The following is a 12139-nucleotide window of genomic DNA, read 5'->3' on the forward strand; positions in this document are numbered from 1 at the left end:
TAGGGCGCAAGAGCTAACTGCGCTAGTTTGTTTTGGTTTGGACAAAAAGCAGCCATATTATCTTTCAGAAAAGAGGAGATTGGAGAGAGTTGGGATCGAAAGTTTTTAACCTCATGCACAAACACTGAAAAAGTAAGTATAACTATGAAGTGTTATTGTTTGTAACGGCTTTGAATGTTACTCCTACGGGAAGGTCTTGTGTAAGGGAGTATATCCATAAAAGGACACTGAGGTAAACGTGCAGTGGATGGAAATGCTGTTGTTCTGCAGAGGAATAACGTTACTTTATGAATCCAAACCGTTTTACTCGTGGACTGTGTTTAGTTCTGGATTTAGGCCCTTTATTTAACCGAAGCTGAAGTTTATAACTGTGTTTTTCGGAATGGTAGATAGAGTTTCATCGGTTAAAAAGTGAAATACACTTCACTCCAAACTGCTTTGTGTTTCCCGTTCAGGAAAACGGTCCATTTCCTCTTTGTCCTTTTTTCTAAGTGAACACCCTTCTTTTTTGCGTCTTTTATAAATCACTTGCTCTTTATTAACTTTAATCTCAAACCTTGAGTTGAAAAACACCAAAAAGAAATAACAGGAATTACTGTGAAATAACTTTAAGTGTCTGTGGCGCAGTACGATTAAAAAAAAATGAAGAAGCCTTTTTCCGCCACTTTAGAGAATAATTTATAATGTTCAGAACGTTCCTGTAACTTTCTTAATATCACAGAATAATGACTCATTCGTAATAATGTCGAGAATCTCGTATTTTTATTAAATGTTACTTAAAATCTCCAATTTACTTAATCCATAATAATGGCTTTTTTTCACTCCAGCACTGAATAATTACTCTGCCTGTTTTTTAAAAGAAAGTCTAATATTCTTCATTCTTTGTCTGTTTTATCAGCTCCATTGTAGTTGTACTAATACCGACTGTAGCCCATGTGTTCAGTTCTATACTTTGTTTGCCCCTTTCACCCTGTTCTTTAGAGGTCAGGACCCCTGTAGGACCACAACAGAGCAGGTATTAAGTGGGTGCTGGATTATCAGCGCTGCAGTGGCACTGACGGGTTGGTGGTGTGTTAATGTGTATTGCTCGTGTACGGATCAGACACCCAAGGAACCTAAAATATCAAGTCAACAGCGTCCTAATTTCAGAGCCCTGTGACCACTGATGGAGAACTAGAGGATGAATAATAGCCTACAGCATTAGATGAGATGCTGTTTCTGACTTTGCCTCTACAGCTTGAACCAACAAAGTGCATGGGTACAGTGTTTAAAAACTCCAGCAGCACTGCTGTGTCTGATCCACTCTTACCAGTCAGTGTCAAAGCAGGGCTAAGAATGTTCCAGAACCCATGAATAAACCTATAGATTACAAAATGACTTTGTTGGTGCTGGTGTTTTCTATATCATTACAGTTTCTGAGAGGAAAGGTTGTGTAAAAACATTTATGGTAATGTCATGTCAAACATCATAATTTGCAAGAGTCACAATGCAAAGGCCTAAACGTTGTTTTCAGATCCTCACAACAGGGTTTCAGAAGTCTTCCCAGAAGATTAGAAGCAACATTTTAAAAATATCCTTCATTTCAGAAGACGTGTGTGATGAGCAGATGTAATGTTTTTATAATTATTTTCCAATGTGAACTATTTTATTTATCGTAACCCCAGTCATTACAGGAAATTGCAGAGGAAGAAAATTGATTTTCTTTTAAAATAAATTGGAGAAGTTGATGTTGAAGAACAGAATATCTCAAAGCGGAGTTCAGCAGATTCAAGAAAAAGAGAAGTGACCGACTATGCCACAAAACTCTATTAAATCAGGAAGATGGAAGTCCCATCATTTTTTCACAGTCATGTTATTACTGCTAATGTTGTATGTGTATCAGATTAGGGTCAAGTAGGTCACCTTAAACCTGCTCCGTGTGCTCAGGAGCTCAATGAGCTGCAGGACCAAAAACATAATAAATACAATTTTCCAACTGAATAAAAAAAAACCAACTCATTCTGCAGAGACAGGAAGCTTGGTTTAGTGAGGTCAGGAATTGATGGCCAATAATTAGATATGAATCAGACATTTTGGATAGAGCTGCATCACCCCAGAGAACACAGTAATACCCCTCTACCCAGCACTTGGCATTGAGGATGCTGATCTTTGGTTGACATGTAGCTGTTTCGACGCATGCTCTTCTGTGGAGATTTTACAAGCCTTGACAGCTGAACATCTGTTCCACAAAGTAGCCTGTATTCCTTCACTTTTCGTAAGATCATTAACCAGTTTCCAGACATATTTTCACTTGTTTTAAACCTTTTTATACAGTGAGATTCTCTTATTTGTTTTGTTTCTGGCTTCTTTTCTTCAACCAGGCTTTGTGCTTCATGTTTTGACACAAGCAATGTTATCTGAGACAGATTCTTTGGACAGAGTGACCTACATCAGGGAAACCTTTTAAGAAACAGGTTAAATAATTGATTGAATTCTCACAGCAATCTCAAAGTGAAGAATATTTGTGTTTTAGATAACGTTAAAACATTTTAAGTTGCCTTTTTTTTTGGTGCAGTGCAACAGAACGGTCCAATAAACCAGATAAACCAGACATGTTCATGACTCTTCACAGGAATATTGAAGGAAAGCCGAATAATGAGCAGGTAGAACTTGTCTGTTAACTAAACGCAGCAGTTGTTTTTAACGGCATATGTAATTATACAGTGTGGGCCGTTTATATGGATACACCTTAATAAAATGGGAATGGTTGGTGATATTAACTTCCTGTTTGTGGCACATTAGTATATGGGAGAGGGGAAACTTTTCAAGATGGGTGGTGACCATGGCGGCCATTTTGAAGTCAGCCGTTTTGGATCGAACTGTTGTTTTATCAATGGGAAGAAGGTCATGTGACACATCAACTTATTGGGAATTTCACAAGAAAAACAATGGTGTGCTTGGTTTTAATGTACCTTTATAAGTGTTCAAAGTGCTACCCATTGTGTTGGATTGTCAATGCAACCCTCTTCTCACACTCTTCACACACCAGAGGAGAAATGCTAGCACAGGCTTCCAAAATGGCCGCCATGGTCACCACCCCCTCCCATATACTAATGTGCCACAAACAGGAAGTTAATATCACCAGCCATTCCCATTGTATTAAGGTGTATCCATATAAATGGCCCACCCTGTAGAAGACATCCAGTCTTAAATCAGTTATTAGGCAAGGGTACTAAACTTGTAGGACAACAGCCCCATAAAAGAAATGTGCTGTGACCTGTATTTAAACCCTTTTTTTCCAGAAGACACTGAGCATCTTATAAATCACATATATATTAAGTTTTTTCAGTAGTTAACACTGTTTCCTGGGGTTCAACTGAAACGTTTGTGGTGTGTCATAGTCAAACATCAAAGAAAACAGGGCACACAGGGTGAGAATAGCTGTGTCCCCATTCCCTTTACATTAGAAAGAGCCTATCACTAACCACAGAGACTGAGCAGCCATTTTTTCTCATTTCTCGTCTGTCTTGTGTCTCGTTTTTGCCCAGTTCTCTAATTTCTCTGTTCTTGTTTTGCTTGTTTCTCATGTTCCTCCACTCTATTCATGTCTCATTTTACAGTTTAACATTCCAAAAACCCAGATTAATGTGTGAAAGAATGTTCCTGATAAATAAAGTTATGGCCTTGTCACCTTAAGCATGTTGTGTATACCTTCTTCAGTGGGACATTGGTGTACGTTAAATGTCCATAGCTTTTTAGATGCCCTCTATAATGAATAAATTCTATATATTTTAAAGTGCACATTGTTGACACAGACACAGGTTGTTTATAGAAAAGCATGAAATGTAATGGGATGCTCTGGAGTTGCACATGAGCCTAAAGTCACAGTTACAACTCCAAGTATCAGCAGTACTCTGGAGTGATGCAGTGTTCTCTCTCTCTCTTTGTAGGGTGGAGATGAACGAGGACGCATTTGAAGTCCCGGCGAGGAACGAGTATCGTTACCTGGTGCAGGACGAAGGGGAAGAGGAGATCCAATACGTACGGCGGCACTATGTCAGCCCGTTTCTGGTGGTGTCCAAGAGGTGCATGTTTCTGATAGCCTGCGGAGTGATTGGGTTACTCACTCTTGCTGGATATTTAGCTTATGTGGCCCAGACCCCACCCCCAGGCTTCGCCGAGGTGTTAACGGACTGTGGTTGGCTGCGAGGACACAGAGAGGGCAGAGGTTATTCCTTCAAAGGTATCCCCTATTCCATACCTCCTGTTGAGGAACGCCGATGGAAGCCTCCTCAAGGCCTGAAAGATGCTGGGAAGTGTTGGGAAGGAGTCTACGACGCCACCAGGTTCCGTAGTGTATGCGCACAGATTCAGCCTCTAGAAAAAGATGGTGTTGTGTCTGGAAAGGAGGATTGCCTTCATCTAAGTGTGTTTACACCCAGCCTACAACCTTCGGACAAACTGCCGGTCATGGTATGGATTCATGGAGGGTATTTACACATGCTGAGTGGACAGGAGAAAGGCTACTCACCCACGGAAGAACTAGCTGTCCAAACGCAAACTGTCTTCGTCAGTTTTAACTACAGGCTCAATGCCTTCGGTTTTATGGCCCTGGAAGTACTGAGAGAGGGTTCATCCACCAATACCTCAGGTCAGTCCCTTCAGTATAGCTGTCTGATTAGATCCACATACAGTATCCAAACTGCTCAGGAAAGCTGTCCATCCTGGAATAACCCATTGTCCACCTGCATTAATGCTGCCCACTAGTCAGACGTCCACAGTCATTAGATTTTAGTCTACGCAGTAGTTTTAGAAACATTCAGCAATAGCCTCTGTGGTGGGTTATTATTAGATGCTTGGAGCAATAGTAGTTTTGGAACAAAAAGGGAACACCCTTAAAAATGGTTCTTTATTAAATAGAGTAGAGAGATACAAACCATTTATGCACATAAATTTGAAGTTGGCACGGTGGCGCAGCAGGTAGTGTCGCAGTCTCACAGCTCCAGGGGCCTGGAGGTTGTGGGTTCGATTCTCGCTCCGGGTGACTGACTGTGTGGAGTGTGGTGTGTTCTCTCTGTGTGTGTGTGGGTTTCCTCCGGGTGCTCCGGTTTTCTCCCACAGTCCAAAAACACACGTTGGTAGGTGGATTGGCGACTCAAAAGTGTCCGTAGGTGTGAGTGTGTGAGTGAATGTGTGTGTGTGTCTGTGTTGCCCTGTGAAGGACTGGCGCCCCCTCCAGGGTGTATTTCCTCCTTGCGCCCCATGATTCCAGGTAGGCTCTGGACCCACCGCGACCCTGAACTGGATAAGTGGTTACGAATAATGAATGAATTTTGAAGTTGACTATCAAACCCTCAAACGTGCCATGTTATCCCACAGGATGAAATACACAGTTAAAACATCACACAGTGTGTGCTGTTTCAGGGTACATTTGTTACAGGATTAGATCACATCAGTTTGTTCCTTCTGTCTAGTGTCTGATTCAGCTCTTTAAAGAACTTTTAAAATTACTACTATAGCAGTCCAATCAGATACGGGTTACAATGTTGTTACGATGCAGTAGCTAAACACTGGCTGTATGGTTTTTTTTTATGTATAACATGCAGTTTCAATGACTATACCTTGACAATTGTGTAGTGATCATCCGTTGTAATCTATATGTGACACAATTTTGAACACAGGGAACTATGGCTTCATGGACCAAATTCAAGTTCTTCACTGGGTCCAAAGTAACATCCACGTGTTTGGTGGAGACCCACAGAAAGTCACCATTTTTGGCCAGAGTTCAGGTAACGCCACATTTTTGCCTACTTTTGATCAGTTCAGAAATACTTCACATTTCAATGCACATGTAAAGGTAAAAATATTTTAAATATTTAATTCATAACTATTATTTAGTCCTGCAACAGCAGTGACTCATCAGATGAAGAGGACATCAAACTAAATCTTAAAGGCTAAGCAGCAGCTCTATGAAAGTGTCAAACAAATAAATACAGTGGAATTTGAGTTCCTAACTTGTGTTTATTGATAGTCAGAAAACGTGTTATTTCTTACTAATTCAAGGAATAAGGTTTAAAAGACCGTTGGTCCCCCCCCCAATAGGCGTCTTGCCTGTGACGTAGATGGTGGACAACAACTCTAGAAGTTGCACTTAATTTAATGTAAAATGAGGAAAAGGTGTGTTGTTTTTGGCTGCAATCATTCAATGTACAGTGGGACATCTGTGAACAAATGGCCCAAAGGTCCCAAAATATCCAGAAAATGGACTAAATTTGTATTTAATTTTAACTGGGCACTTTGGAAAGGACCATCCGCTCACTCCGTTATCTGTAGCTCATTTCACTGGCGCTTTTCCAACAATATGGGCATGTAAGGACACCAACGAAAGGTGTTCAAGAGCCTCTGTAACATGGAGGTAAACAGGGTAAGGACACTCACTTCGCCTGTTTTAGTTGGTGTTAGTTAACGTTAGCTTGACTCGCTAAACTCTGTGCTCATTATACTCGGCTACGTAGCTGCATTACGGAGGTTTATAGTGTCGGATGAATTCGACTTTGATCACATTTACAAGAATAACAGTACCTCTAAATTTGAGTTTAGCTTATTGCTAGGCTATTGTCATGAATAATGTTGGTTATTTAGCTAGATACTGTCATAACAGTCAGTCATAACGGTGTTTTACCGCGGCGTTGTTCAGCTGTTGTCCACCAGTGACGTCAGAGTCGCGTTCAAGAATTTCGTAGCGAGCTCAGGTTTTTCCGTCAATTTAATAAAATTGTCAGTTTTAAAGCAAATTAAGCTGCTATTTTCATTTTAATTCATACTTATATCTGTCAGTAACTACAATAATGTCAAATATTCATGGAGGACCATTAAGTGGTGCTTAGCCTTTAATGTTAGCAGAGTAGCTGCTTATTATTTTTCTTTTCTTAATAGAATTTAGCAGACCGTCTCATCCAGAGTGACTTCAAGTTTAATAGTGGTGCAGATGTTTGTAAATGCAAAGCAGCAAAGTTGTACTGCATACTTCATTGACCTTACCCATTTTAAAATTCTTGCGCTCACAAAAGGAGGAACATCTGTGTGGACGTTGATGATGTCACCACTGGCCAAGGGCTTGTTCCACCGTGCAATCGATATGAGTGGCTCGTACGTGTATAACGCCTCTCTGGAGTCGGCTGAGAAAGACAACCTTGTGTTTCTGAAAAGAACGGGTTGCAAGGATGCTGCTTGCCTTCGAAAACTTAACATCTCTCAGATCTTACAGGTGAGATACACCTGCAGAAAATGAAAGCAAGGCATAAATCTCCTGAGAAAAGATGGTAATTATTGTGTTTGTTGGCACTAAGTGTCAGATGGGAATTACTAGGGCTGAAAGGTAATAATCTTTCACAATAGGGCTGCACACACTCATCGCCGTCATATTTTGCAGTAGTCACGTTTCTGGGTGTGCAATGTCACATAGAGAATTTCCCTCAAACTCTAAGGACAGTATAGGCTTTAGACACCAGTTTACAAAATATCATAATATTAAATTAATAGAAAATACACATTTCGTTGTATGTTGTACAATAACAAACTGATGCAAGTTTGCACAAATCATTTTCCCCTAGTTATTGATTTTGATGATGATAACAATTAGGGATTGTAATAAATCTGTTAATTGTATTTATTCTTTTGTTTTTAAAAAGTCACAGTGAAATTAGCTAATAGGACAAATATCACCACAATCACATACTTAACAAAACAATACTACAACCGCCGTGATGATTTCATGTATTGTAGATTTCTTTTCTTTTTTTTTTTTTTATGTTAAAAAATATGAAAATGAATATGGAAGCCCTAAGTGTTCATGGATTGCATGTTTTGTTTAGCTAGAACAAAGTGAAAAACCAAGCTTTGTTCTGTAATTTTAAAATGTAATTGTACAAACGTGTGCATAATAACAAAAAAAATTGTTTATATTCAATATAAGAACATGGCAGAAATGTATTGTTTTTATTTGATCAAATCGAATTCGTAGTATATTCACGGTGGCGCAGCAGGTAGTGTCGCAGTCACCCAGCTCCAGGGACCAGTTTTGAGTGACTGTCTGTGAGGAGTGTGGTGTGTTCTCCCTGTGTCTTTGTGGGTTTCCTCCGGGTGACTGTCTGTCAGGAGTGTGGTGTGTTCTCCCTGTGTCTGCGTGGGTTTCCTCCGGGTGCTCCGGTTTATTCCCACAAACACACGTTGGTAGGTGGATTGGCGACTCCAAAGTATCCATAGGTGTGAGTGTGTAGGTAAATGTGTGTGTTGCCCTATGAAGGACTGGCGCCCCCTCCAGGGTGTATTCCCGCCTTGTGCCCAATGATTCCAGGTAGGCTCTGGACCCACCGCAACCCTGAACTGGATAAGAGTTACAGATAATGGATGAAAATGTAGTGAATTCTGTAATGAACATAAATGTGTAAATCTGTTGAGAGTGTTTTCTTAAAAACATATCATGTGTTATGACGTTCTTCTCTATTTGTTTATTCAGGCTATTCCATGGCTGGATTATCCCTCGTGGGCAGCAGCAGATCTGACTGATATTCCAGTCAAAGGCCGTTTCTATGGACCAGTAGCTATCGTGGACGGTCATGTTCTTCGCTCTCCACCATTTGAATCCTGGGAGAAAAAGACATTTTTTAATGATGTACCATTTGTGATTGGAACGACAGAACAAGAAGCCGATTTCTTGCAAGTGTCATAGGAATGCATTAATCATTCTATGTAGGAACAGATAGTGTTTAAGTCCACACATTATAAACGCATTGATGCTATTCAGTATTAACACTTCTGCTTGTTTATTCAATACTTCCCCCACCTGTTTTTGGACGCAGACAATAAGCTGTGCACACACAGCTTCTATAATCTTAAAAATCATCTTAAAAACCATTAAACACAGGAGCAGATGGAGCAAGTCACTCTGCCCCATGCCAAGAATGAACTAGAACATAATAACCTCAGAAACACACAAACTTACATTATGGTAAGATTAGAGAAAATAAATTAGCTGTAATTAATAATCCACACTGTAATTAAACTGTATGCAATTAATCACAGTTATGAAAGTCCTAATTTAAGACTTTTCTTTTCTGATTTATAGTCCCCCAATGAAGAACATTTCTGTGTGGACTTGGGGAGACTACCAGTGGTATGTAACAGGTATGTGAATAACGCTCGTAATATTACTATGAATATGTTTCTGGGGCGGCATGGTGGTGCAGCAGGTAGTGTCGCAGTCACACAGCTCCAGGGACCTGGAGGTTGGGGTTCAAGTCCCGCTCTGGGTGACTGTCTGTGAGGAGTGTGGTGTGTTCTTTCTGTGTCCGCGTGGGTTTCCTCCGGGTGACTGTCTGTGAGGAGTTGATGTGTTCTCCCTGTGTCCGCGTGGGTTTCCTCCGGGTGACTGTCTGTGAGGAGTTGATGTGTTCTCCCTGTGTCCGCTTGGGTTTCCTCCGGGTGCTCCGGTTTCCTCCCACAGTCCAAAAACAGACGTCGGTAGGTGGATTGGCGACTCAAAAGTGTCCGTAGGTGTGTGTGAGTCTGTGTTGCCCTGTGAAGGACTGGCGCCCCCTCCAGGGTGTGTTCCTGCCTTGCGCTCAATGATTCCAGGTAGGCTCTGGACCCACCGTGACCCTGAACTGGGAAAGGGTTACAGAAAATAAATGAATGAATGAGTATGTTTCTGAATATGTTATCTGTATGAAGATAAAAAATGTCAGGGGTGTGTCAAACCTTATCCGCAAAAGGACAATATGGCTGCAGGTTCAAACAGAAAAACACTGTATTTACTAATGAGTTGTTTTAGTAGATTAAGTGAAATCAGCTCACTTATTTGTCAGGCCTTCAGGATCTGAACTAAAGGCTTGGCAAGTTCATTAATTCATTACTTACTTATCATGTTTTAAGTATTTATTTTTCTCTTTCTCTGATCTTACCCTGTAGAGAAATTAAAACCATTTGGAGAGAAGGTTCTGACGGAGGCTAAAAAGCTCTACAACAGCTCAGTTCCCTGCCCAATCACTGACCGCTGTCCAGAAAGGCTCTTCACCACTCTGGTTTCTGATATGAGGGCCAGCTGCCCCAATAACGACCTGGCCATGCGAGCTGCAAGTAAACACCTCTACATCACAACTTTAGTGTGTGGTTACTCAGTATGGTTTTAACCCAATGTCTCGCCAATTATTGGCAGTTCTACCTATTACTATATACTCATTTAATCAAACAGTGCTTTGGCTGGGAGCACAACGGGAGATGTTCCACTGCACAACGTCATTGGAGCTCATCACACTAGGAGCAGAAAACTACAGAAATGTAGCAGTGGATAATTAACTTGCCATTGTTGAACATACTGTTAACACAGTCAGTACACACACTGAATGAGGCTACTGCAGAAAACACTCTTGTAAAGTTAAGGTTGTGTGGCGTTTTGAAGCTGTAGGCAGTAACTAAACCGTCCTCGTTTTCTTGGGTTGGGCCTTGATTGTTCAGCAGGAGAATTCTAGTTGCACTCTTGGCATGTCTCGCTTCTTTCTTATTTTAGAGGCTTTGGAGAGCCCAGTGTACCGTTACCTGGTGACCTACACTCCGTCCAAAGCTGCTGACACCTATCCCTTGCTGCCGTACCCCAGTCGCTTCTCCTACCACTTACTGGACAGTCTGGCATTCTTCAGGTCCCTGAAAATGGCCCACGGCACAGTGACCTCTAAAGACGAAGATTTCCAAGATCTGATTACGAAATACTTCATCACGTTTGCAAAAGAAGGTAAGCTTACTTTTGTTTTGTTTAAAAAAACTTTAATTATATAGAACCCATTCTAATTAAAGTTTAATAAAATTGCTGACATCCAAAGGAAAATATAATTAAAAAAATAATATATTTAAAGTAAAACACAGAAACTGTTAGTGTGCACACTTCTATATTGAAAGATAGATCAATTTAACCCAGATTTAATATATATAAATATTTCAAAAGTGGACTAAAACAAACTATTGTTGTGGATGTGTCTCATCTCTACACACAGTTTCAGAAAATCAGGAAAGATTATGCAAAGCAGAGGTAAACATGCTCCCGTTCCAACAACTTTTTTTTTTGGAATGTGCTGCAGCCGTCAAGTTTGGAAACAAAATATATATTTGTAAAAAAATAAATGAATTAATAAATAAAAGCAAGGTGTTGTACCGTTTTCAATTTAATGCACGGCTTCAGTTTTTATTTTTAACAAATAACAGCATTAACATTACAGTCCCAGTTTGAATTGAATTGAGTTAAATATTGAGGTTTAATATGTGAGATAAATAAAGGATGAAAAGAAGATTTTATAATATATAAATAAAGGAAAATAAGTTTAATTAAAATATAAAAGAGAAATTTAAAAAAAAAGGAAAACAAACAGGGAAATGTTAGGTAAAACAAAATAAAGAAAAATAATACAGGAGGTCCTCGGGTTACGTCAGTCCAGAGTTACGATGTTTCGTGGTTACAACACATCTCCCATTTACTGTATAAAGCCTTGTTTCGACTTAAGTGGTTTTGCGTCGTAAACGTCGTAACGTGAACTTGTTTTGTGTGCGCGGCGGAAGAATACACGGTTACGCGCTGCGGGACCGACGAGGATAGGTGTTAGGACAGTGGCGGATGCTGGTCTTTCAAGGAGGGGAAGCTCAATTTCGGCCTACATCATAAAATGTGTCGGTTTATTTATACGTAAATTCTACCCTCCGTTCCTTTTAAGAAAATGATCTGTGACCCTGTCGTACCAACAAGGCGTCTTTTCCAGGGACTTGACTAGTGTCCTCTCAATGGCCAGCAGAGCTTGGCTGCTTAAACGGCCTTGGCCCATGTGAAGTGTGTCCGCCTGTGAGTGCTTTGTGACGGTGGAGGGGCTCAGCAGCACCCGCTGGACAGAAACTGTGATAGAAGTCAGAAAGAGTGATAGAAGTCAGTCTCCAAACACAAGCAGCTACAAAAACCCACCAGAAATAGAAGCTCGATTTGTCGCTAGTCGTTTTTAACAAAGAAAATGCCGCTAAGAGGATTAATAAAGTCTTCGGTTCAACTCAGAACAGAATGAAAATGTAATGCTCCCAGGGATCTTTACACCAAAGGATCGCTGATTCGCTCATTTCGCTGTCA

General features: G+C 40.5%; 1 protein-coding gene across 2 annotated transcripts in view; it reads left to right on the forward strand.

The window, feature by feature from the left end:
- The window catches only part of si:ch211-71n6.4 (para-nitrobenzyl esterase), a 14973-nt gene continuing 2834 nt past the window's right edge, over positions 1–12139 (forward strand). The window contains exons 1-8 of one of the 2 annotated variants that reach the window (XM_066684176.1): positions 1–132; positions 3930–4630; positions 5661–5768; positions 7050–7246; positions 8498–8697; positions 9107–9165; positions 9949–10116; positions 10547–10768. In XM_066684176.1, the coding sequence (XP_066540273.1) occupies positions 3937–4630; positions 5661–5768; positions 7050–7246; positions 8498–8697; positions 9107–9165; positions 9949–10116; positions 10547–10768 (1648 nt within the window). In that variant the 5' untranslated portion in view covers positions 1–132; positions 3930–3936. Of the gene's footprint in view, positions 133–2554; positions 2643–3929; positions 4631–5660; positions 5769–7049; positions 7247–8497; positions 8698–9106; positions 9166–9948; positions 10117–10546; positions 10769–12139 lie in introns of those variants that run through there. The other variant, XM_066684175.1, reaches the window with a different exon arrangement.

This window comes from Hoplias malabaricus, chromosome 11 (genome assembly GCF_029633855.1).
Source record: "Hoplias malabaricus isolate fHopMal1 chromosome 11, fHopMal1.hap1, whole genome shotgun sequence".
Taxonomy (NCBI): Eukaryota; Metazoa; Chordata; class Actinopteri; order Characiformes; family Erythrinidae; genus Hoplias; species Hoplias malabaricus.